The sequence below is a fragment of the Nyctibius grandis genome, chromosome 2 (genome assembly GCF_013368605.1).
Source record: "Nyctibius grandis isolate bNycGra1 chromosome 2, bNycGra1.pri, whole genome shotgun sequence".
In the NCBI taxonomy this organism is placed as follows: Eukaryota; Metazoa; Chordata; class Aves; order Nyctibiiformes; family Nyctibiidae; genus Nyctibius; species Nyctibius grandis.
The window spans coordinates 51,083,608-51,109,838 of NC_090659.1; the positions used below are offsets into that span (position 1 = coordinate 51,083,608).

The window sequence follows — 26,231 nt, forward strand, 5'->3', positions numbered from 1 at the left end:
GAGCTCTGAAAAGCAAGCTGAACATGAATAACCATTGTAGTATTTGACCCTTTCAAACATCTTTCCATGTAGGCTGCAGTGAAATAATTTAACCTCTTAACTACCTGCTCAATATGTAAACAAAAACCCCAAACCACCCACTTATTTTCCTGCTTCAACATGAATTCAAGTGTGTATCAATATGCTTTTCCAAAATGCATGTTTCTGAACTGCCTCAATATATGCATGTGAAGGCAAGACATGCTGCACAACCCACCTCATCATGTCCCTGCTTCCTACATTGCTTTGAGCACCAAAGGCCTATAGTGGTGAACACCTCTTCAGGTAACCTGAGGCTTTGTAGTGTGATGTTTCATTTTGGATCACCCTTACGCCCTGTGCAGTCCAACTCTATTTTTAGTTCACAAAGCAACAACTAAATGCAACCTGTGAGCCTGATCCTGTTAGAACAAGTGCGCTCACTCCATCCACAAAGGTGATACATAACCCTGTTGGTTGAGTAGCAACGTTAAGTAAACAACAGACAATGTCCTGGAAGACATTAGAGATACTTTGGAAGTGGTGAAAGAGAGAAATAGCCTTCAGATGCCGGCGACACTTCAAGTCAAATGGAATTAGGTGGGCAGGGAAGTAAAACAACTGTATTTCTGATCTGGATTAACACATCCAAATTGGTGATCAAAATATGTTTTCACTCCTGGTGCCTACACTGGACAAGGGCAGATTGAGTCTGTGATGCCTAGAAGTCCCAATTATCTTTGTAGCAGGGGGGAGGGAGGGCAATCAGGAGAATCAGTAAGTGGAAAGCTAATGTTGACTGGAAAGCAGTGGATAAAGGCTCAACAGAATAGTCTAGGGGAAGAAAAGTGTTTTAGGATATAGATAAGCAAGTAAAACAATGAGGGAGGGAAAGAAGGAAGAAAGGCTCAAAATGACAAGATGATGTTATGAACATCACATGCCACACCTCTACCATTAAAAATTAGTACCAAGCTATTCAATGTTACACAAGGACATACGCATAGACACATACAGTGTGAATGGAGACAAGAGCTGGAAAGTGCTTTCCCTGTCACTGTTGGCCCATGTAGATGCTTCCACCCAGGGGGTGAGAAGTCACCTTTTGGAAATACCAGATATACCAAATTGTACAGTGTCTTAAAGCAAAACATTCATCAGCAGACTGCTTCTAGGAGAGGACCAGGGTAAAGAGAACAAGCAAATTCCCTGCTAATCCCCCATGCACCACTACAGGCTTGGGGAAGAGTGGTTGGAAAGCTGCCTGGTGGAAAAGGACCTGGGGGTATTGGTGGACAGCCGGCTGAATATGAGCCAGCAGTGTGCCCAGGCGGCCAAGAAGGCCAACAGTATCCTGGCCTGAATCAGAAATAGTGTGGCCAGCAGGGCAAGGGAAGTGATCGTCCCCCTGTACTCGGCACTGGTGAGGCTGCACCTCGAATACCGTGTTCAGTTTTGGGCCTCTCACTACAAGAAAGACACTGAGGTGCTGGAGAGAGTCTGGAGAAGAGCAACAAAGCTGGTGAAGGGTCTAGAGAACAAGACTTATGAGGAGCGGCTGAGGGAACTGGGGTTGTTTAGCCTGGAGAAAAGGAGGCTCAGGGGAGACCTTACTGCTGTCTACAAGTACCTGAAAGGAGGTTGTAGCGAGGAGGGTGTTAGTCTCTTCTCCCAGATAACAAGTGATAGAACGAGAGGAAATGGCCTCAAGTTGTGCCAGAGGAGGGTTAGCCTGGATATTAGGAAAAATTTCTTCATGGAAAGGGTCATCAAGCAGTGGAACAGGCTGCCCAGGGAAGTGGTTACAGTCCCCATCCCTGGAGGTATTTAAAAGATGAGTAGATGTGGTGCTTAGGAACACGGTTTAGTGGTGGGCTTGGTAGTGTTAGGTTAACGGTTGGACTCGATGATCTTAAAGGTCCTTTCCAAACAAGACGATTCTGTGATTCTGTAATCCAGCTTGCGTATGGGAATCCTCTCTGTGAGGAGAGGCTGGGGCTGCCCATGTCAGACACAGCAGGTTCCAGCCAGCTCAAATGGACCCGCCGCAGGGCACGGCTGAGCTCCACAGCCAGGCTGGTGGTGCCTTGGGGAAAGCATCTGTAAGAAAAGGCAAAACACTGCATGGCAGTGAGGAGTGATGGGAAAAGATGAGAGAGACAGCCCTGCGAGCACTGAAGTCAGAGAAGAAGGCAGGGAGGTGCCCCAGGCACTGGAGTAGGGATTCCCTTGCAGCCGTGGAGAAGACCACGGTGGAGTAGATATCCACACTGCAGCCCGTGGAGGACCCCATGGTGGAGCAGGTGAATATTTCCTGAAGGACTGCAGCCTGTGGGAAGGGCCCACACTGGAGTGGAGGAAGAGTGCAAGGAGGAAGGAGCAGCAGAGAGGAGCTGTTATGGACTGACTACAATCCCCCACTCCCCATCCCCTGTGCACTGCTCACTGTGGGGAGGAGGTAGAAGAGTTGGGAATGAAGTACCTGGGCCTGGGACAAAAGGGGTTGTGGAGGTAAGGTGTTTTAATTTTTGTCTTTGTTTCTTACCATCCAAATCTATTAGCAATAAATTATTTTCTCTAAGTTGAGACTGTTTTGCCTGTAACAGTAATTGGCAAGGGATCTCCCTGTTTTTATCTCAACCCATGAGCTTTTTCGTATTTTCTCCCCTTGTCCTTTTGAGAAGGGGAAGTGAGACAGTGGCTGTCTGGGTGTCTGGCAGGTGGCCAAGTTCGACCCACCACAATTTTATTCTTAAAGCAGGTCAACCAGTGAAGAAATCCACCAAGCTTTTTATCATGGCTGTTTTATTGCAGTGAATGGTCATATCCAAAACATGACTGTCAGGGCTTCATTACACAGTCCTTTTAGTCAGCACCATGGCAACTAGAAGAGATTATTTCTCTCATCCCATTTCCAGCTGCTTTTCAAGAGCCCCTATCAGAGAGAGCTCTTCTCTGGTGGCTGAACTGCTTGTGTCCCAACTTGGGTTAATGAAAATGAGCTGTAAACATGTAAAGGATTTTGCTACCCAGGCTGATTTTGACTGAAACTGTATTAAAGCATATTCACACAAACAGCTCCACTGGCGTATCTGACAAGACAGTAATCTGGTAGGAGGAGGGAGTCACAGGTCTAGTGGGGAGCGTTGGCACTGCTGCAGATGGCAGAGGCTATGTGATCCCGTTGGACTTCGACACCTGAGCTGTTTTTACTGGCCAGGTAGTCACATCCTCTGTAGCTTGCACTTCCAGACATATCATCATGATTTTACTATTTGTAGGCCATGAGTTACCATATATCTCATTTGTGACTCGAAAAGCTGCAAGTTATTTACAGAAAAGAGAGTTTATTCTAATAGGATATTTGTTTCTAAAGTGAAAGCCACAAACCTTATCTGTGAATTTCTACAAGAATCTTCAGCAAGCACTCAATGTTCTCTCCCTGATGTCCCCGCTCACTGAACATAATTATCACGGATACATAATTATCACAAGACTAGGAAGTCCCTGAGGACAAGTAAGTGGGAACTAACACCTCTGAAGACCAACATCACATGGAAGAAGAGGCTGCTTTCTTAATTTTTCAAGAACAGTGTAGAGCAAGAATGCTTTTCTTCTCTGGAAAGTCACCAGTAGAGAAGAGATTAAATACTTTCTTTGAGTCGCACAACTTAATAGTAATTTTTCCCTGTCCTTCCAACTGCCCCAGAAACTTCAGAAGGCTTCAAGACTGAACCAAGCCTTCCTTTTCCAGTACAATTACACAAATAAAAGATCCAAGTTAAAAGAAAAAGAAAATTTTCTGAATGTCTGGAAGTAATTTGCAACTCTCTCACTTCCAATGCCTGTCATCTAGGTCAGGTCATCCTGTCCAGGCTGAAATGGGTTTGGGTGGAGTCGGACTCCTACATTTGTTCCATAATCCTCTCTCTCTCTCTCTCATTAAGCTTTGTTAATTCTGTGCCATTCTTCCTGAGCAGAACTGGCAAATAATTTTAAAAACACAACCACCTACTCCAAAGAGCAATGAGATGTGAGGAAAAAAGAGTGATGAGCTTGAAGTATGGTCTAATCTTAGTATTCCTTAGTATTTATTCTGCACAATCTCTCTTAGTCAAAGATTTAACAGAAGAAGAGAAAGTCACGTCTTTCACCTGTTAGAGCAAGTCCCTGATGTTGCCAGAACACATGAGCCAAAGGTTTTGATTAAATTGGCCCTCTTTCAATATCCCTGTGTAGGTCAACATTAAGCAATGTGTTTCTTGGGTCAATATTTTATCTGATCTTGTGTTACATTAAACTGATAGTCTGAAGGTCCAAAACAATGTTGTTATTAATCTCTGCCTCTACTGTGTCCATGATTGCATAAAAAAAAATTAACTCAGTAACTAAATAACAAGATTCATAGTATTATGCTCGTTCAGTTTTTATTCTTACTAAATAAACAACTATAAAACAAAGCTTTTTTCTTTCAGATGTCTAAGTTGACAAGTTGCATAATTTAAATAGAGATATTTAAGAACCACTTAGCTTCATTTTAAGTTAATAAATTCTCCCTCAAAAAGCTGTTCCAGGCTTTGTTTCTAATACCAAGGTTTAACTACTCTCTGAATGCAGTTTTCATGTACTGTACTAACCCTGTAACAATGCAGCAAAATGTGCAGCAAAAAAGTGAAAATCAAAAAGTCCAGTGACATCCAATTAGATATAGATACAAACCCCAAATTATTAGTGTAAAAGGCTGCCACTGTTATTATATGAGACATTTTCCTTCTAGGTAACTGAAGAGTAAGAAAGGGTCAAACAGCAAAAACATACAGAAAGGATAAGAGAATTGAACACTCTAGAGAATTTGGTGAGAAGACACACAGTACAGTACATTCAGTAAGAGTGAATGTCGAAAAACAGGACTGAACAGCATTGTTGAACTACATCGATAAAGACTAAAGCTAGATTTCTTATCCTTTCTTTTGGTATGCGAGTTACGGAGTTTTCCAGCAGTGCTTGAAACAAGGCATTGAACAACAGTAAACAGATTTTCTTTTTTTTTCAGTACAGTATTTAATTCTGCAAACATCTCTGCTGCTTCAGAATACAGAACATCATTATATTGATACGACAATAGCACACTGACAAGTTGTGATGAAATTTGGTTGCTGTATTGTGAAACACTCATACTGACATTTCGCCCAATGAGCAAAGTGTTTCACCGCTAAAGAATACACGTGGCAAACCAGTGCAAACTGCAGGTGTCTATGTTTCCAAGAACAAAAGACAGGTCATCCCTGAGAAATCTGTCTGATCTAGAACTAAGAAACACAGTGCTATGACAGTTAACATAATCTCATCATTAAACAACTTTCAAAGAAGCACCAGTTTCCTGTTCTGTAAGCTCAGCATTAATTGAAAACAGGTTTTTACATGCTCCCCTGACAACTCCCAATTCACTATGGAAAACTAAAGCCCATCTGATGCAAATCTGGTAACAACCAGCTTTAGCATATGCAACTCACTAGTACATGCAAGGGAGGGATGAATTCCAGCAGCCAGTTTTGCAGTTTTCTGGCTTTATTTTACTTTTTGTTTCCTTTTGATAGAAACAGAGACCACTGCTCCTCTGCAGTTTGCATGATTCCTCACTTAGGAACAAGTGATGCAGTCAAACTCTTACCTCCTCATACACTCCAGAGCCTGGGTGAAGACCTGGGGAGCCATTCCATGTTCATGCTGTAGGATCAAACACTGCTCTAGGGTGACCGACATGGCAGTCCTGTCCTTGGCACTTTTACAGCTTGTAAATCGAACACCATTTAGTCTGCGGCATATCTAGAAATAGGACATACAATGCATCATTTCTTCCTCACGCATAACCTTCCATCAGAGAACACGCCTGTACTTCTCTTCCTTAGAGAGATATAAATGTGTAGGACTTAGATGTCAAAAGTTGTCATCTTTGGGACAGCAGAACTTCATTGTATGAGTTGTAGGGAAAATACTGATGTGGAAAACATTTTATCTCCCCATGTCTCATTCTAGAGAAGGTTTAACCTGGCGGCATTTCCAAGCAAATGAAGAAATTTGAAAATATTGGTAATAAAAAAGGGGCAAATATGTATGCATACAGAAAATCAAGTGAACTATAGAGAGATGCTTAAATTAATAAATACCTCAGCAGCTTGCCAAAGGATATCAACATTCTTATTTTTCCTTGCATGTACATTTTGTCCCAGAAATCTTAACAGTTCAGGCAGGCACGTCTGACTACGAGATCGAGGTAGACCTATAAAACAAACAAAACCAACTCCACTTATTTATGTGTATTCAACACTTCTACAAAGATAAGTTACATGGGAAGTGTTCCTATGTGCCTGTTGCAAACACAGTCGCGTTTTCTTGGAACATTCAAAGCTTACAACAATTAATCCAATTCCTAATTACTTAGTACCAACAACAAAACAAACTCAAGTTTAATTAAACTCAACTGGAAATACACATTCAGGTTATTTAAAACTTCAGGGGCTCAGAATCTGATAGCAATATCATAAAAGAGTGAACAAAGAGAGCAAGGTTGGTATAGTATCTTGGTTTGTGTGTCGCAGACGTACTGGCTTTCACACGCTGTTCAGAACTGTATATAAACATGTAACTGTCTGTGTTACCACTCCTCAGAGGTGATAGGATATCATGCATGTCTCCACAGAAACTCTGAAGATACTTTATATTCTGCTCACATTTTCAATTTTAAATTCGCAAGCTGGCCAGGACATTGCACTCCCATTATCTGTTTATTAATATTTCACTAAGTGGAAATAAATCAGTTAAAGTTTTTCAATATTGCAGAGTGCTTTCCATAGTCGTCTTACATGTTCAAAGTGTTACGGATCATCTCTTACACATGAAGCAAGATACTCAAAGACAATCAACAACAAGTGTTAAATAGGTCTTTTTTTTTTTTAAGGGGTAACTACAGAGGACACCAACTAAGGCTGTGACTGGATAAATAAGGCGGTATGCACTGTTAAAACATGACTATGTGACAAAAAGAACCCCACATGGGTGATATATGAGGTTTTATTTTTGGACCACATCTCTTCTCACAGCAAATAGTATGTTAGCAATATTGTGTCTATCCTGCTCTGCTCTGCTTGAACTCTACACCTAGAAGAAAATACAGAATACCTGTAAACAAAAAGAGGGCACAGACCATCTCTCCAGGTATTTCTAAGGACAAGGAGAGCTGATAGAACAAGGACAAGGAGCTAATGAAGCTCTACAGTGCTTAGAATTAAGAGTACAGGGACAAGGACAGTGGATCAGGAATCAACTTTCTGTACTGTTCTTGAAAGGAACATGTCCTACAAGCTGCCAGCAGGTACTTCACCGGGCCTCTTGTCCCCTAGAACGATCTGTTTGGTTTTCCTTTTGCCTGTACTTACCACAGACTACACCACTGCCTGGTCATAATAACTACCTGTTTTACAGTTAAATGTAACTGTTAATGTAACAGTTAAATGTTACAGTTAAATGTACAGTTAAATGTAACTGACAGCGGCGGCAGCAGCGAAAGCGGCAGCAGCAGCGAAAGCGGCGGCAGCGACTTGAGGTTAGTGCGGGGGCGAGGGCGACATCGGGCTTAACCGGGCGGTTTTCGTACTCTGGGCCCCCCCTGAGCCCCCCGCGAGCATCAGCCCCGAGCTGCTCCCCCTGACCCCGGACCCGGAGGTTCCCGGCAACGAATCAGGAGAGGAGGGGGCGTAGCCGGAGGCACCGCGGAGGCACCGCGGGCGATTTAAACGATTTAAACGCTCCACCCCCTGTTATCGGGTGATAAAAAGTCTCCTGGAGGGCAGGGACTAGTCCTGCCCAGAAGGGAGTGGGAGACTCAGCAGTGCCTGTGTGAGTCAGCAGTGACTGGGTGTGTCCCAGGGCAGGAGAGGCTCCTCCAGGGCAGGAGAGGCTGCAGTCGTTTGCAGCTCATTGGGGAGGGCGCTGACTCCCTCCCAGTGCACAAGGAGAGGAAGGTGCCAAGGAGCTGTGAACCAGGGGTGGCACCAACAGGTATTTCCCAGTTCAGTGGAAGAACAATGGTATCTACCCGGTGGAAGAAGACCAAAATGGATGTGGGAACCCAGACAGAGCTCCCACGGAAGGAGGCGATGGTGCAGGTCGCAGGCTGCAGGGAATGCTACAGCGTCTCTGTGGTGTCAGGGGGCTGTGTGCGCTGTGAGCAAGTAGATGATCTGCTCGGCCGAGCGGCACAGCTGCAAAGCCAGGTTGAAAGGCTTCAAGCCGAAGTAGAAAGGCTTAGGAGTATTAGGGAGGCTGAAATGGAGATAGACTGGTGGAGCCAGGCTCTGCCCTCCCTGCAACAAAAATGGGAGCACCTGCCGGAGAGCTCCCAGGATCAAGGGACCCCTGTACTCTGCCCCTCTCAGGTGGAAAACGATAACCTAGAGGAGAGGAGTGAGTGGAGGCAAGTCTATGGCCGTGGCAAAAGGTGAGTGCCCTCCTTGCCTATCTTGCCTCCACAGGTGCCTCTGAGCAATAGATATGAAGCCCTAATGGAATACAGCCAGTCCAATGGGGATGTGGTGGAGAGGCAACCTATATCAGAGGTCCCACCACAGTCAGAAAAACCTGACAGGTGTATAGCTACCTCCTCCACAAGGAAGAAGAGAAGAGTTTTAGTGGTTGGAGACTCCTTCCTAAAGGGATCTGAGGGCCCAATATGCAGAGCTGACCCCCATCACAGGGAGGTCTGCAGCCTGCCTGGAGCCCGAATCAGGGATATCACCAGGAAACTCCCCAGCCTGGTGAAGGCCACAGACTACTACCCCCTGCTCATCTTCCAGACAGGTGGGGAAGAAGCTGCATCCCATAGTCTGAGGGGGATGAAGAAAGACTACAAGGCCCTAGGACGGTTGGTGAAAGAGTCTGGGGCACAAGTTGTTTTCTCCTCCCTCCTTCCATTTTCAGGTGATGACGTGGGATGGAATAGTAGGATTCTCTCTGTTAACGCCTGGCTACGAGACTGGTGCTACAGGCAGGGCTTTGGGTTCTTTGATAATGGCTGGTTTTATAAGACAACAGGCGTGACAGTGATACATGGGAAAGGTTTATGTCGTAGGGGCAAAAGGGTTCTGGGACAGGAATTAGCAGGGCTCATTCGGAGAGCTTTAAACTAGATTCGAAGGGGGATGGGGTAGTAGCTGGGCTTGCAACACTGGGGCAACGCGCTAGTGTTGAGGTAGACCAGGAGGCCTCCCATCCCCCTGGGGTGAAATCGGTGTGCCCAGCTCGCTCCCTGAAATGCCTGTACACCAATGCACGCAGCATGGGGAATAAACAGGAGGAGTTAGAAATCCGTGTTTGGTCGGGGGGCTATCTATCTATCTAGTGGCAATCACAGAGACTTGGTGGGATGCCTCGCATGACTGGAACGTGGTCATGGATGGCTATGTCCTGTTTAGGAAAGACAGGCCGCTAAGGAGAGGTGGTGGAGTTGCTCTTTATGTGAGTGAGCAGCTAGAATGTATTGAGTTCTGTCCAGGGGCGGATCAGGAACGAGTTGAGAGTTTGTGGGTGCGAATTAAGGGGCAGGCTGGCAGGGGTGATACTGTTGTGGGTGTCTATTACAGGCCACCGGATCAGGATGAGGAGGGTGATGAGGCCTTCTACAGGCAGCTAAGAGCAGTCTCTCAATTACAGGGCCTGGTTGTCGTGGGGGATTTCAACTACCCTGATATTTGCTGGGAGGACTACTCAGCCAGCCATCCCCAGTCCAGGAGGTTCCTCCAGTGCATTGATGATAACTTTCTGATGCAAATGGTGGATGAGCCAACTAGGAGAGGAGCGCTGCTGGATCTTATCCTCACTAACAAGGAGGGTCTGGTTGAAGAGGTGAAGGTTGAGGGCAGCCTTGGTTGTAGTGACCATGAGATGGTAGAGTTCAGGATCTCATGTGGCAGGACCAGAATAGCTAGCAGAATCACAACCCTGAACTTCAGGAAGGCCAACTTTGGCCTTTTCAAGCAATTGCTAGGGGAAATCCCATGGGACAGGGTACTAGAAGGTAAGGGGGCCCAAGATAGTTGGTTAGCATTCAAGGACTGCTTCTTCCGAGCTCAAGATCAGAGCATCCCAACAGCTAGGAAGTCAAGGAAGGGTACCAGGAGACCTGCATGGTTGAACAGGGAACTGCTGGGCAAACTCAAGTGGAAGAAGAGGGTGTACAGATCGTGGAAGGAGGGGCTGGCCACTTGGGAGGAATATAAGTCTGTTGTCAGAGGATGTAGGGAGGCAACTAGGAAAGCTAAGGCCTCCTTGGAATTAAACCTTGCAAGAGAGGTCAAGGACAACAGAAAGGGCTTCTTCAAATACATTGCAGGTAAAGCCAACACTAGAGGCAATGTAGGCCCACTGATGAATGAGGTGGGGGTCCTGGAGACAGAGGATAAAAAGAAGGCGGAGTTACTGAATGCCTTCTTTGCATCTGTCTATACTGTTGGAGGCTGTCCTGAGGAGCCCCGGACCCCTGAGGCCTCAGAAGAAGTCAGGATAGAGGAGGAATCTGTCTTGGTTGATGAGGGCTGGGTCAGGGACCAATTAAGCAACCTGGACGTCCATAAATCCATGGGCCCTGATGGGATGCACCCGCGGGTGCTGAGGGAGCTGGCGGAAGTCATTGCTAGGCCACTATCCATCATCTTTGCTAAGTCGTGGGCAACAGGAGAGGTGCCTGAGGACTGGAGGAAAGCGAATGTCACTCCAGTCTTCAAAAAGGGCAGGAAGGAGGACCCGGGTAACTATAGACCGGTCAGCCTCACCTCCATCCCCGGAAAGGTGATGGAACAACTTGTTCTTGGTGCTGTCTCTAGGCACATCAAGGATAGGGGGATCATTAGGGGCACTCAGCATGGCTTCACCAACGGGAAGTCTTGCTCAACCAACTTGATAGCCTTTTATGAGGATGTTACCCGGTGGATAGATGATGGTAAAGCTGTGGATGTGGTCTATCTCGATTTCAGTAAAGCGTTTGACACGGTCTCCCACAGCATCCTCGCAGCTAAACTGGGGAAGTGTGGTCTGGATGATCGGGTAGTGAGGTGGATTGTGAACTGGCTGAAGGAAAGAAGCCAGAGAGTGGTGGTCAATGGGACAGAGTCCAGTTGGAAGCCTGTGTCTAGTGGAGTCCCGCAAGGGTCGGTTCTGGGACCAGTTCTATTCAATATATTCATTAATGACTTGGATGAGGGATTAGAGTGCGCTGTCAGCAAGTTTGCTGATGACACAAAACTGGGAGGAGTGGCTGATGCGCCGGAAGGCTGCGTAGCCATTCAGAGGGACCTGGACAGGCTGGAGAGTTGGGCGGGGAGAAATTTAATGAAATATAACAGGGGCAAGTGTAGAGTCCTGCATCTGGGCAAGAATAACCCCATGTACCAGTACAAGTTGGGGACAGACCTGTTGGAGACCAGCGTAGGGGAAAGGGACCTGGGGGTCCTAGTGGACAACAGGATGACCATGAGCCAGCAGTGTGCCCTCGTGGCCAAGAAGGCCAATGGCATCCTGGGGTGTATTAGAAGGGGTGTGGTCAGCAGGTCGAGAGAGGTTCTCCTCCCCCTCTACTCTGCCCTGGTGAGGCCGCATCTGGAATATTGTGTCCAGTTCTGGGCCCCTCAGTTCAAGAAGGACAGGGAACTGCTAGAGAGAGTCAAGCGCAGAGCCACGAAGATGATTAAGGGAGTGGAACATCTCCCTTATGAGGAGAGGCTGAGGGAGCTGGGTCTCTTTAGCTTAGAGAAGAGGAGACTGAGGGGTGACCTCATTAATGTTTATAAATATGTAAAGGGCAAGTGTCAAGAGGATGGAGCCAGGCTCTTCTCAGTGACATCCCTTGACAGGACAAGGGGCAATGGGTGCAAGCTGGAACACAGGAGGTTCCACTTAAATATGAGGAAAAACTTCTTTACGGTAAGGGTGACTGAACACTGGAACAGGCTGCCCAGAGAGGTTGTGGAGTCTCCTTCTCTGGAGACATTCAAAACCCGCCTGGACGCGTTCCTGTGTGATATGGTCTAGGCAATCCTGCCCCGGCAGGGGGATTGGACTAGATGATCTTTCGAGGTCCCTTCCAACCCCTAACATTCTGTGATTCTGTGTGATTCTGTGATTCTGTGATTCTGTGATGTTATGCTTTCTTGACAAGGGTTCATGGAAAAGTATGTTTCACTTCGTATGTCCTAAATATCCCCAGAGAGGAGGTACAAAACACAGACCTTCCTTGTGACAAGCACAGTCCCAGGTTTGTCCATACAGTCTCAGCTTTTCACAGAGCATCTCTAACACATCTGCTGGGACACCTGCAATATTTTTTTTCACACTTCTAATCAAAACTTTTGCTTAATGTTTATAACCACAAACCATTTGTCCAAGCTGGGTTGCAAAACCAGGTACAATATGTCTGCATTTACCCTGGACAAACAGCGAAGCAGAAGAAAGTTTTGGCAGAGGGCAGTTTCTCCCCCTTTGTGGCATTCATGTCATGCAGCAGGGATTAATGTAATGACAAGTAACCAGAGCAAGGGAGAAAAGGCAGGTGGACACAAGACTATTTTGTTTTCTTTCACTGTTAAGGCACGTGTTAATGCCACCTGTCCAACACTGCACGCCAACCTTATTCACAACTTCAGTTTACTTGAAGAAAAACCTCTCGTATAAGGCGTTGTTACCAGTAAATGAGAAACTCAAGGTCGTGGCACCAGTGCTCTTTCAAAATAGAAGAGAATAAGCATAAAGTTAAAACAGCGTTCAAAAACCATGAAAAATAACAAGACAGAAAACAGACTGTAGGTTAAAAAAAAAGTTTCAGGAAAAAAGGCAAAAGCTAAAAGATGATTGGATCAATGAGGTTTGAGGATGAGGGAAGAGACTTAAGAAGAAAAAAGCAAGCAAAATCAAACAGGAGAGGAAGGAGTTGAATGAGAACTATTATTATGGAAGACTATGGACAGAGACATGAAGTAATGGGGAGAAAAGCAGAACAAAAATCACTTTAAATTTATTAACTTTTGAACTTTACAAGAAAGTCTGATGCTAGACTACTATATAATAAAAAAATAAAATTTTGCAGCTAAAATTTCAGAGAATTAATTACGCAGGATTATGAATGCCTGGAAGGAGGGAAACAGTTTCTGCTCTCAGCTGCATTGAAAAAACCCAGGGTAACTGAAAGTACAATAACGTACTTTAACAGACACAATTCTTACTGTCCTGTGGCATGTTGCTGCATTTGTATTTCTGCAATGAAAGTGCAATTGTGGGACCCATGAAATTAGCTTACAAGAGGTTTGATACTAATAATAATGAATCAATGAATTGTCACCATTTTTGTGGTCACATGTAAATAACATTTAAGCCACTGCCTCCCAAAAAAACAGTAACAAGCAAGAAATTTTCCTGTATAATCACTAAAATTCAAGCTGTAGCTATTGTCTCTCTTCCAGGAGCTAGACTTCTCTGTTGCTGGCTGCAGATGAAACAATTATAGAAAAGCGCCCAGGGATAAGCAGAGGGAAAGCGATTAAGTTCCTAAAAACTGGCAGTTGCTCTCTGTGAAGTTTATCGTAAGTACAGAGAACGTGACCAAAACTGCACACAAAAGTGCTGCTGCTATAACCTGTCACCTTTATGCCTTCCCCTCACAGCAATCTAACTGCTTAGCTGCATGTTTATAGAGTACAAAATGTCACTTAGAAAGAGGGGCAAAGTAAATTAAAAACGGAAAGTTAATCAGACTGACCTTTAAACCTCTTGAATCTGCTCTACTTAGTACTAATGTATTAAAATAGAATTGCATCATTGCTTGGAGGTTACTAATGCTGGCGTATCATCAACATTTAAACAACTAACATGAAGCAAACAAATTAAAAAAATCAGCCTGCACTGTGCTGTTCAACCAAATTTGCCATTAATTACCAAATACTTACAATCATCAGGCAAAACTTCCTTGAACTGCTCAAAATACGAATTCAACCGCACTAAGCTTTCCATGTTAATTACTTCTTGCAGTGAGGTGTCTCCAAACCTTTAAAAGGTGAAGAAAGGAACAGTTAAGCCCAAGGTAAAGGTTTCTCCTCTTCTTCAAAAAAACTGCACCTGGCAATATGATTACCAGAAAACAGTTTAAAGATTCATTCCACCCCAGTACCAAGGCTGCTGTCACAACATGCATGTGCCTGACTTCACTGGAGTTCTCCATTACAGCAGTGCTCTGTCAATGTATTCTTTACAGGATATCGCCAAAACAGAGCGAAGCTCTGGTGGCTCTTCCAAAACTGAACAGTTTCCCTAGCAAATATAATGACATAATTCTGTTTTTCAGCTTTACAAGAACAGTGTTGCATTACATAAGCACTGCAACGATATGTTAAAATAAAGGTTCATCTAGCCCATTATCCTGGTTTTTGACAGTGTCCAGAAGAGGGAGTCTAGGCGAGAGTGCAAAACCAAGAGGGCAAACACACAGTGACGCTGAGAATGACCTCTCAGCCTCAGGTGATCTGTCGCTCACAGAGGTCTCAAGTCACAAACAGCACCTCTGTGTTAAATAGCCCATGACAGATTTCCCCTTCTGTAAATCCACTTCTGAATCACATAAACCTGTACTAGATTCAAACCCATGAGGTAAGGAGCTCCACAGCTATATGCCATATAAAGAAGGACCCCCCTTTGCTTTGCATTTGACAGCTTCATTTAGTATTCCCTTGTTCATGTAATGAAGAAACTGAATCACTGTTAGTAACGCAACAGTGCAACTCCACAGAGACATGTTTCCATCAGAACAGGAGATTGCTGAACTGCCATTAAGATGGAGCTTGCATGACTGAATACATACTTCTCTGCTAGGGTTTGCTGCTCATTGATTCCCACGTTGAAAAGAACAGGCTGAACCCTCAGTAACATGCCACTTTGAATCTCTCGCGGCAACAAATCAAACAAGGCGCTTGGCAAAGGGATCCTCACATTAAATCCATCACTGCAAATAAATAATCAGCTATTAGACATAAAGATCAAAAAGCTACATTCTGAGAATGTGTTATTTATGTAAAGAGGGATAACATCTAGAATGTAATACGACTATTAAAAAATAAGCATCAGTCAAACCTGAGGACTTTAAGGAACTGTCACAGCTTTCTCCTAATCAGAAAAGCTGTTCTAGTTCAAAAACAAACCTGCAGCAACATGTAGTGTTGATTTTACATCCTCATGGACATTTCAATCATATCTGCCAATTTTCTGACAAAAGCTGATTTTGCTCTGCTCATTAATATTGCAGCTTTTGTACAACTTGGGTAGAAAAAGCCAAATTTTGGCATGTCCCCATCTCATCAAGAGTAAAGTGTAATTGATTTTAAAGTGATAAAGGCTAGTGATGATGCACTTGCATAAAAGGATACATTTTTGGATAGAGTAAGTAGTACTGACATTTCTGAACAGAAGGATAGAGACAATGATAGTAGCAACCCAAGAATAAATTGAAGGGGGAGCTAACAAAAGCACTGATACAGAACCTTATGACTCAGACCTACAAACTGTTCCTGCAGCACAACAGGTTACCTTGGGTCAGCTGAGTTACAGCGGAGCACGCTGTGTATGCTTTATCTCATGGCAAATGTGAGGTAACACAACTTATCTTATCCCATAATACCAGTGCAGACTAAGGTATGTCACATTACCCTATGTTGGATCTGCCAAGGCACAAGTTACTATGGTTTGTGTGCTGTGTGTTAACCTACCAGCAGCAATACCTTGGTGTTACATCCAAGTCTTTACAGTGCAGAACTCTCAAGTGCAGCAAGTACAGCAAGTACAGCAACTATATACTCTCAAGTATAGCAAAAGAGCTCAGAAGTATAGAATAAGGTACTCAAAATGAGTCTGTCCTACATTTACATTGGATGGACACTCAAATCCTATGCTATGTCTAAAAGTAAAAAAACCTATTTTCACCTCTAAACGTAAAGCTTCCAATAGTTTGCACCAAAATAAATATGCATGATTTTTTTCTTCTCTTTCTTGAGTAACATCTAGACAGCAAAATAATAAGCAACACTATCAGATCTGAAACTAATGAAGACTGGTTTCCTGCTGATTAGTGTCCTGTAGCTGATAGCAAGTTTCAACTAAAGATTTTCTTTGAAAGGAATTTTCTGTCAGTCATCAGCCATTTCCACAGGTCTCAACAATTTCTGTGACATACATGATTGTACTGCAGATCTCCTTCAGACAGGGCACTTTTCATTGCATGTGAACTTTAACAAAGTTCCTCTAAATGTTTTTATCTTTGAGAATTCTAGCTCTTTTTCAGATGTGGAGGAAGCTGGGCAAAGCTCCAGTGGAGCTTGGTACAGCACACTGTAATCGAATAAGCTTTATTTCCTCCAAAAATCAGATCTGAAACGAAAAGATTCTGAAGACTCTGAAATACATGAAAACTCTGAGAAACATTAAAACATCGACTTTTGTGAGGCTTCTGTCCTTCCACAGCTTCATCCTCATCTGTGAACTGGCTCACTCTGGGCAAGACCTCTATGGCAGGGGCCCATCAGCCCCATGTCAGAAACCAGTGCAAGGCCAGCTGATAAGTAGGCTGAGGCATTCAAATTGAAGTGTGACTCTGTTTGTTGTATATGCTTCCCATCATCATAAGGCTGTAACAGATCACTCCCACTCCACTTTACGTGAGGATGTGAATGTTTGTTACTTCAGACTTTTAAAACAAAAATTGCTTTTAAGCTCAAACTTGAAAATACCTCTGTTCAGACAAGTGGTCAAAATGAGCAGCAGTCTGGTGTTTCACAAGCATCCATAAGTTAAATCCAGCTTGGCCCTGCTAGTTTGGAAATTGATGCTAAACAGGCCTCACCTCAGCAGTAGCCCATCAACTGCCTGATACACACTCTGTGTCCCGTTGTACTAACGGCGGCCCATTACTCAGTGGCATACAGTAAAGCACTGACCAACTGATCAACAGCAGTGAATTTCAGGCACTGAGATCAGACTCAAAAGTCAGTCTGAAATTTAAAAACAGCACAAGTGCTTAAGAAAAGATTGAACACTTCTGGCTTGTGATTGTGGAAGGCTAGGTCAAGATGATATTTACTCATAAAACAATACTGCCATGGTTTGAGCCTTGCCATATATCCCTTTTTAGCTCACCTCCCTGTAAAATGAAACATCAATAAAAATTACTAAGTCCAACTCAAAACATTTCTTTGAAGTTCTGAGGAGAAAACCAGCACAGTACAAAAGCACATAATTCACTTCAACTGCAGTATCACTGCTTCTCTCCTCTGCAATCCCACCCCACTTCCTGCTCCCTCCCTCCCCATTTATTTTTACCGATTTCCAGTGATGACCGGCAGCATGTCAGTAGATGTATTTGATGTGGCCTGAGTTACTTTAAAGGTTACATTCCTCAAGTCCATGATTCCCAAACTCATGTCCTCCAGCATTGCCAGCTCCTCACCTAAATCAAGGAGGAAAAAGTGAATCACAATCATTACTTGTTACGTACAACTTCCCTTTAACAATTCGATGATGACTTTGTCATTGCTCTCATGAAGAAGTTCTATGGATGAAGAAGGTCTGGAGCCCAGGCCTTCACCTTGACCTACAGACTGTAGATAATGTCATGATTGATTTTAGGAGTTTAGCAAGTTTAGAAAACACCAGTTATCTCGCACAGTCCAGACTACTGTTCTTCAAGTAGATTATATTCTGATTTTCCATTTTAGACGATGCTAGTAAGTACTTCTCAGCATTGTCACAGCCATGAGATCCTGTGTGTTGGGAAAGTTACAGTGTATTCCAGATTTGTTCAGTAATGCATTCTCTAACTGGCATCCAGACAGCTGTTCAGACATGGGAGTGAAACAACTTCTAGTGAAGTACTTTCCCTTTTTGTATTCTCTCTTCAATCTCACTTTGTACTGTAGGATTACAACAGGTCAAGAAAATTCAAAAAGCTTACTTTGGGCACAGTTTCTCCAAGCTTCCCAGAATTTTAATCCATTTCTTTGCTAAAAAAAATGATCAATATGGGATTTTTTTTTTAAACCTTTGACATTACATTATAAGGCAAGTACGCTTTCTCTTTTAGAAGTAATTAAATTAAATGTGAAGAAATTCAGAGTTGTTAACTAATTAAGAAGTACTCCAGATATAATGTGGATTTGCATTTCAGTTTGCAAAATCATTTTGTAGCTGAGCTGCAGATTGTCCTAAAAACCGATGTTCTGCTGCAGCCAACTTAATGCAGAATTTGCTGACTCAACAGCTAATACCACCCACTTGCCCTGTGCCTTTACCATAAGTGCTCAGCAGGCTCTCAAACTGTGCCAGCAAGCCAATGGTGTAGAGCTGTCTTAGAAATCCATCATCATGCAGGCAGTTCCTCAGCTTGATAATGAAACCACAAATGAGAGCTGTCAGCTGTGGGAGAGAAAACAGACACGAGTGAAATGATTCAAGACAAAAAAGGCTCTTCAGCCCCAAACGGAAACAATATCACATATATGAGGTGTCATAAAATCTGTCAGACCAATGCTCTTTTCCCTTAGATGTCACTCTTTTCCTTGCAGCTGAAGAGAGACAACCAACCAACAAAAAACCAAAACATTCATAAAATTAGATTTAGGGCACACTGCCTTCATCTCATAAGCTCTCCCAAAATGAGACTGCTGTTGATCTCGACATCTATTTGTTTTCTGGACATAATCACTTTTATTAGGGTCTAGAACTTATGAATTACAAGAGTCTCCTGGGAGAATTGCTTTAGTTACAGACAGAAAAGCAACACAGCTAGTTCTAGGCCATGAATTTTGATAGTACGAATAAATGAGGGTTTTTTTAATGACATTTTAAGAAAGCTTAAAAATGCAATACCTGTTTCCATTATGTAACAATTTAAACTCTAGTGTTACAAGATATTCAGGACAAGGTCCTGAAGACCTAGTACTAAGATCAGTACTAAGATCTAAGATTAGTGCTAGTCTGAATTCACTCTGTCAACAAACGAATCTCCCTGGTGATTGCCATATGCTATGTACATGGGTGTATGACTTTGTTACAGAATTAAAGAAAAGGGAATAAGTTTTCTTTATGATGGGTAAACATATACAAAGCATTGAGTTTAAAAAATATCTGCAATATGAAGTGGGTTTTGTATAGAAAAATTCCTTTAATTTATCTCTATGAGATATTACATTTTGGGACAACAGTGCGACAAAACAACGCCCAAGAGATAAGCTTCCAAGAAATAAACGAACGAGATACTGATTTCACAGGAAAGTATACACACTACAGAATCATAGCGAGCAGAAGACATGTGGAAGGCTGTTTAGTGCAAAGACCTGCTAGTCAATGGCTGCCACAAGAGATCCCAGCAGGCCCAGAAACAGAACTTCTAGGGGGAAAAGACAGCACTTATTTCTCTCTCTGTAGCTGGACTTCTCTCCTTAGGTACCTCAGGTCCTGTTGGTTTTCTCAATGCAGAAATCAACAAAAGGTAACAGAGGGAGTAAACTTTCTGCTCATGGGCTTTTCCCCGCCCCCTCTTTCACACCTTCTGGTTTTAGTTTGGTGGCACTGGAAGGCAAACGTTGTTTCTATAGACAGCAGTATATTTTCACGAGTTCTGGAATTTTTTTTTTTAAATAGTGAACGTATATCCAAGGGGACACTTAAGTTATATGTTGTCAAATGCATGTAAGTGACCAGTAAGGACAGGATAGCACAGCCTATGAGAGGAGATCACAGTGTTAAACCCGAGAGTGGAATAGATCTGAAAAATTCTGAAAACAGTCATCTTTCATATTTCATATAAACCCCACCGCATGTCAAAGTGCAATCAAATCATGCATATTTGCTTGCTTACAGTTTGGCAGAAGACAACATCCCTGCGATACTGAAGGCTCAGGCAGAGCCCTATTGTCGGGGCGCTGTCCTGCATTAACAAAAAGACCATGGCTTTCTTCGCCTTGTCACTCATCATGGCTACACAGTCTGTGAGTGTTGTCAGCAAGGGATAAAGAGCTTCGCTCCACTCGCCTGGTTAAAAGAAAACAATTAGCAGCACCGTAAGTACTTTACTTGAAACAAACAAACATGTATTAAGAAGAAACTTCCTGTTGCAAGTCAAAGTTGTTGATAATTCACATTTAGGGCTTGTTTTATTTTGGCTGGCTGGTTACTCCCTGCTTGTTATTAATTAAGTAATCTTACAGAGTGGTTATCGCATGAGGAAAATATGGAGAATTTTACTCTGTAAGGCTGTTATGACTTTCCCGACCATGTAATAGCCCACAGATTTGTGCCCACAGAACAGGCTATATACAATAGCTGATTTGGAAAGCATAACAGAAAGCTTAATATCTATATACACAAGTGTGTATAACTGTGTGTACATGTTCAAACACACCCTTTCACAGTGCATACATAGACAGTATGGAGTCCATTGTGTAACAGAAATAGTGAACATCTGCTTAGCCATTTCTGTCAAGGAGATTTCTCCCAAATATCTTGCCTTTGAATTTTTGTGGACTCATAGGTATATCATTCAACTGCCTCACCATCTTATTGATCCTTGTTGCACCTCAGTGAGATAAGATGATGTTTATCTCCCATTTGCAGCACAGGAATAATAAGGCAGAGAGGCGACAAACTCATGTAGGTACTCTTTTTAAGTGTCCTCTGTCTGCTGAGTGGCTTTGAAGGCTCAGAGCTAGCTAGCAAGAAACACTTAGTGATTTAGATGGCAGTTAGCCACATCCTTGGAAGTAGTTCAGATGACTTCCACTGAAATACATGAGATATTTCCCAGAGGGACTCTGTTCAAGGTCCTACACAGGAAACATAGAAATGAAACTGGGTTGCCAAAGTCCTATTTTAGTACCCCAAACATTGAGCCTTCCCCTTCTCCCTAAGAGACTGCTCTCCCTTAAAATGCCCCAGAAGCTCTATTTCTTTTCTTTCCTTCTTTCATCTTTTGTCTTAACTGCAAATTTTAAAAACACATTTCCTGACTGTACAAAAAATATTCAGATACTATACCAAAATCCATTCTCTCCACAATATAAAAAGAAAACAGAGCAGTGGTTTGGTTTTGCCCTCCTTAATGCAAGGCTGAAACAGAAGAACACTTCTCTTTTTAAAGGGAAGGACAATGTGTTTAATTTTTAAAAATCACCAGAGCTCACAAACAGAACACACACAACCCCTGGTTGTCTGTAGGAACAAGGCAATGTACAGATCAGAACCTGCATGTGTGGGGCACTTCAAGCCCCTAAAAGGAAGTTGTTTGGGATTTTGACTCAAAGGCAGGACTAAGAGCTAGTAATAATAAACATTTCTTTGATAAACAGCCAAACAGGGGAACTTTGGAAGTCTGCTAACAAAAACATAACTGACAAGATTAACAGAACTATCCTTCTGGCTTCTGTTCTATGCAGTAGATAGATAACCTAATAAACCACACAAAGGGAAGTTGTTTGGCTCTGTTCCATTGCCATAAGAAAAAAAAGCAGAAAACATCAAAAGAGCAGGCAAGGAATTACAGCTTGTCTTCTATATTAAGTTTTTTTCTCTCAGAATAAATCAAATGCCATAACATGGCCCCAAGAACACTTAAAAAGCAAAACACAGATGATACTAACAGTGTTTCTCTTACTGCATTTAAGAGATTTTCTATAAACAAATGAGAATGACAAAAAGAACTGAAAAGATCCTCCAGCACATCATCATCATCTTATTGCCTAGATATACATACATGTACATAGTTATTAACTCAGCGGAGATTTAAAATTGTATTGTGTCTGGCAGCACTTCATTTGAAAGATATGTTTATCTGAGGTAATCACAAAGTACACTGGTGGTATACCAGCCTGCCTGAAGATAAAGCAATTGTTAGATGGTTTTTTTTCTCCCAACACTCACACACAAAGAGGCAGCTCATCTGGGGTAATGAGCAAAAATCCTCTGTGCTGTGTGTTCTCTTGGTTTAAAATTTTGGCCACGAAAAAAGAAACCCTTGTCAGTCTGCAAAACTTTAAATGCTTTTTGCTACCTACTTCACAGAGGTGTCACCTGTGTTCTTTTAATCTTTTAGTCAATGGTAGTTGCTATTAACAGTAAACAGGACTAAAAGGAATTGCACTCCCAGGCTCAAACCAGGCCGGAACATTTCACTGGCAGCATCTAAATAAACATGAAAGGAATCTAAGTGTTCAACTTCTACCTGGATTTTCCTGTCCTTCTGTCTTCCTCTCATTAATTTTCCTAACAGAACTTTATTACTGAAAGTATATTTTCTATCAAATCGATCAATGGCATCTTCAAACACCACGAGGCACTAATTCTACTGTGAAATCTACTCTGAGCTCTGCTCTTATGTTCTATAAGATGACCAGAACTTTTTAAAACTATTGTAGACTCCACTGGGCAGATTCATAGGTAGGATGATTTGGCATAGGGAGATGCAACAAGTTGTTACAGATTTACAACAGCTGGAGACCTAGCCCAGGCTAGCTGTGGGTATGTCTGGGACACAAATCCCACTTTTTAATCAGAGGTTTCTAGTTCATGTTAGAAGTTATTCTGTCTAAAAACTGGCACTGTACAAACCGGCAGGATGCCTGTCATTTGCATTAGGCACTTTATATTGTACAGCAAGAGACAAATCCTGCAGCCTGCCACTCAGACAGCCACAACTGAATTCTGGCTGGTAAATAAGGGCCAGACTTGGCCTCATAAATCTTCGCTATTTTTGTTATGACTGCTGCTGACCAAAGTCATACCTTAATGTACACTTTGAATTGTGGCATTCTGAAGGGAGAGAGAGACAGAGAGAGATGCTGGGAAGGCCTTCTCTCACTATAGACTACTATTTTATATAAAAAAAACCAATGTCTTGTTAAGAGAATCTAATACATAAAGCCTGTATAAATCAAAGATGTAATGACAGGTGGAAAAAGTTTTTGCTTTTTTCCCCTAAGAGTCTCTCTTCTCCGGAGCAATAAAAATATTACTAAGATAACTGTCCTCCAGAGCCTTGGAAAGGTATTTTTAGTCTTTTCGTATTAAAAAACACCTCGCATCCATAAAGCAAAGCACTGGGCACCTGCAGTTGCCCCTGGTTTAGGTCAGGGTTGCAAGGACTCATGATCTCTAAAAAGGAGATTAAATAAGTGGTAGTTGCTCAGCCCTGATCCAGTAAAGTATCATTGGCAACCCACTTAAGCACATAGTCACATCACATTCAGAGGGAAGCAAGCACTAAGTGCTTCACTACACCGCACCTTCAGCCACTTAAGATGTTTTGGGTATATCTGGGTACCCAAGTTGTGGTAACCTGCCTGCTTCTAGTTACTCCCATCTTAAAAATAAATAAACAGCATTCATTTATGCACCACATTCATATCTTGCAAAAACTAAAGGGATGTCCCAAGAATTAAAAATTTGTGGAGTCTTTTATTTTTTAAAAACAGGGAACAGGGTGGACAGCTGAGAAGAACATTAATATACTTAATGAAGATGAAAATCATACCTGCACTGGAGCTTTATTTCCCATTGGTTTCACTAAACCCAGGAGTCCATTCTGTAACAGTTCAGAGACTGAACCTTCACTGAACACAGATTAAACTACTCTCAAATGGGAGAAATTACAGCCATCTAGCTGGGAGAGACTGGTATGACAGAGGCATATTATTCAGACCTTGTAAATGCAACACCAGCATGGGGAAGTACAAGCAGAGAGGAAAGGCAGCTAAGAGTGGAATGAAAGCCTCCTGAATTCTGTATTCTGAAACATTAGTCTTGCAGTGCCCAACACTGCTTGGTGTGCACCCACAACACAGAGCTTCTCCATCAGCTTTTTGACTGCTCCGTGTTCTGCTCAAGTTCTCATTCAGAAAGGCCAGCTCAACAGCACATGTGAAAGGGCATGTCTGAAATGTCAGATTCCCACAGACTTCAATGACATTTGGAACAGGCCTCAAATCATTCTCACCCACAACTGTTTGCTAAAACACATCAACTGGAGAAACCAAAGAGACCATGAACAAGTGCTCTCCCATACCTGGACATGAGAAGTTACCAGATACCCCCTTGCACCATTATTTAGGAAAATAGTAACTTCTCAATATGTTTAGGTAAGTCATGTGATATTGCAGAGCATTACCACTTGAAAATGGTCAACCTCTAACAGCAAGGCACTTGTTCAGTTGTTAATTATGAACCAAACCCTGCAATTTTCAGAAGAAGCAGAAGCCATGAATGCACATACCTGGGCCAGATTCTTCCGGAGCAGGGCTGCAATCTGCACAGAAATGGAGGGGCAACATGCATGATTAAGGGGCAGCAACACAGTCTAAACATAAGCAACTCAAATGCTCAATGCCAGGGTTCTCAAACACTTTCATCAAGGGAAGAGGAGCTCAGCAGAGATACTTCTTTGCCTACGGGCACCAAGGGCATGGACTGTCTCCACCACTCCACTGTTTCTGATCAGAGGAACACCTGGATGGGGACTTGGAGGAAAGCCAGTACCCGCTAGCTCAGGGGCTCTTTGTGGATTACCAGCAAGTGCACTGTCAATCCCCAGCAATCCACAGGGCACAATTTGAGAACCACTGGTTTCGTGCAATTATAGAACAAGCTGGCAGTAAGGCTGCTAAAGAGAATAGCAAAAGACTAGCAGTAACTTCAATGCACTTAACGGAAAATGACATTAAGGCACCCACAACGCCAGAGTAATAAAGAAATGGTACTTTGCTATCTTAGACAAATTTCTGTTATACAATTTCTGAGATAGTTAACACAAGCATTAGATTGTATATTAAGAGCTGAAACCTCACCAGTGAAGTCTGTGAGTGTTCCACACTCAATTCAGTGGGAGAAACAAGCTGTCAGATCAAAATACACTACAGTGCAATGCAAACAGTAAAAAGATAACATACATCCTGTTATAGCAAGTCTTGCATTAATGAAGTAGTTTATTAAGCTAACAGGATTTAAACTTCTGTTGTTTATATCTAGGTTCACTAGTCAACGAATTTGAAAATAACAACAGAAAACATCAAATTCAGCTCTATGCATTAGGACAACCAGCTGAGCTAGACAATCCAAGATAAAAACCTCTCAATAAATTAAAACTCATAATGTTCATTAAAGAAGCTATACGCCCCAATGCAATTTTAGTAATGAATACCTAAGCCTGTAACAAAAATAAATTTTAAAATAATTTCTTGAGTTTCCCTTCTACTATTTCAGGCAGTATTTTCTTTCACAAACATTCATTTCTAGAGAGATCCTCTAAAGTCCTTCAATAACACTGTCCCTCTCTTGCCCATTCTGTAGCTATCTTGGTTTGCTGGTTTTTATATTGCTTTCAAAAAATTTCTGGCCATTCTCTACTTAGTGTCATTTACTAAAAACTCAGAATTACTAACAGAAAAAGTCTAGTTCTTTGAATACATGACAAGGAAAAACTTTAAAATGTTGTGATTCTGAACTTAGAGAAAGGATCTTCTTTGTCCCTCAATTATTCCCCTGATCAGTTGTGGAAAGTGACTGTGAAAGGGAATTCACAGAATCATAGAACAGTTTGGGTTGGAAGGGACCTTTAAAGGTCATTTAGTCCAACACCCCCTGCAGTGAGCAGGGACATCTTCAACTAGATCAGGTTGCTCAGAGCCCCATCCAACCTGACCTTGAGTGTTTCCAGGGATGGGGCATCTACCACCTCTCTGGGCAACCTGTTCCAGTGTCTCACCACCCTCATAGTAAAAAATTTTTTCCTTATATCTAGTCTAAATCTACCCTCTTTTAGTTTAAAATCATTTAACAGGCCAGGTTTGGTGTGGAGTCAAGGAAACTAACTCAATAGGAAAATTCCCATTGATTTCAGTAAGACCAGTTTTTTTCATAGTATTGAACCTGTTCCTCTGTCAAAAATACTGACCATTAATTAGGAACTACATCTGATGAGGATGTGATCAAGTACTCAGCTTGCCCTGGCTTACAATAAACTTCCCAAGTGCAATTCAAATTGCTCATTAAGACCTACAAACAATGTTTGCACCAGATACTTAAGAAACAGGATTCCCTCTCCAGAATTTTTAAAGTTAAATTCATCCAACATTGGTTGACAGTCA

General features: G+C 42.6%; 1 protein-coding gene across 16 annotated transcripts in view; it reads right to left on the reverse strand.

Annotated features, from left to right (window-relative positions):
* INPP4A (inositol polyphosphate-4-phosphatase type I A) overlaps positions 1 to 26,231 on the reverse strand; it is a 142,222-nt gene that overhangs the window by 7,407 nt on the left and 108,584 nt on the right. For 13 of the 16 annotated variants that reach the window (XM_068395654.1, XM_068395658.1, XM_068395668.1 and 10 more), the window contains 8 exons: positions 24,362 to 24,394; positions 19,958 to 20,130; positions 18,390 to 18,513; positions 17,422 to 17,548; positions 14,915 to 15,055; positions 14,007 to 14,104; positions 6,186 to 6,298; positions 5,690 to 5,844 (listed from right to left, as the gene is read on the reverse strand). In XM_068395654.1, the coding sequence (XP_068251755.1) occupies positions 5,690 to 5,844; positions 6,186 to 6,298; positions 14,007 to 14,104; positions 14,915 to 15,055; positions 17,422 to 17,548; positions 18,390 to 18,513; positions 19,958 to 20,130; positions 24,362 to 24,394 (964 nt within the window). The remainder of the gene's footprint in view (positions 1 to 5,689; positions 5,845 to 6,185; positions 6,299 to 14,006; positions 14,105 to 14,914; positions 15,056 to 17,421; positions 17,549 to 18,389; positions 18,514 to 19,957; positions 20,131 to 24,361; positions 24,395 to 26,231) is intronic. The other 3 variants (XM_068395669.1, XM_068395666.1, XM_068395662.1) reach the window with 1 other exon arrangement.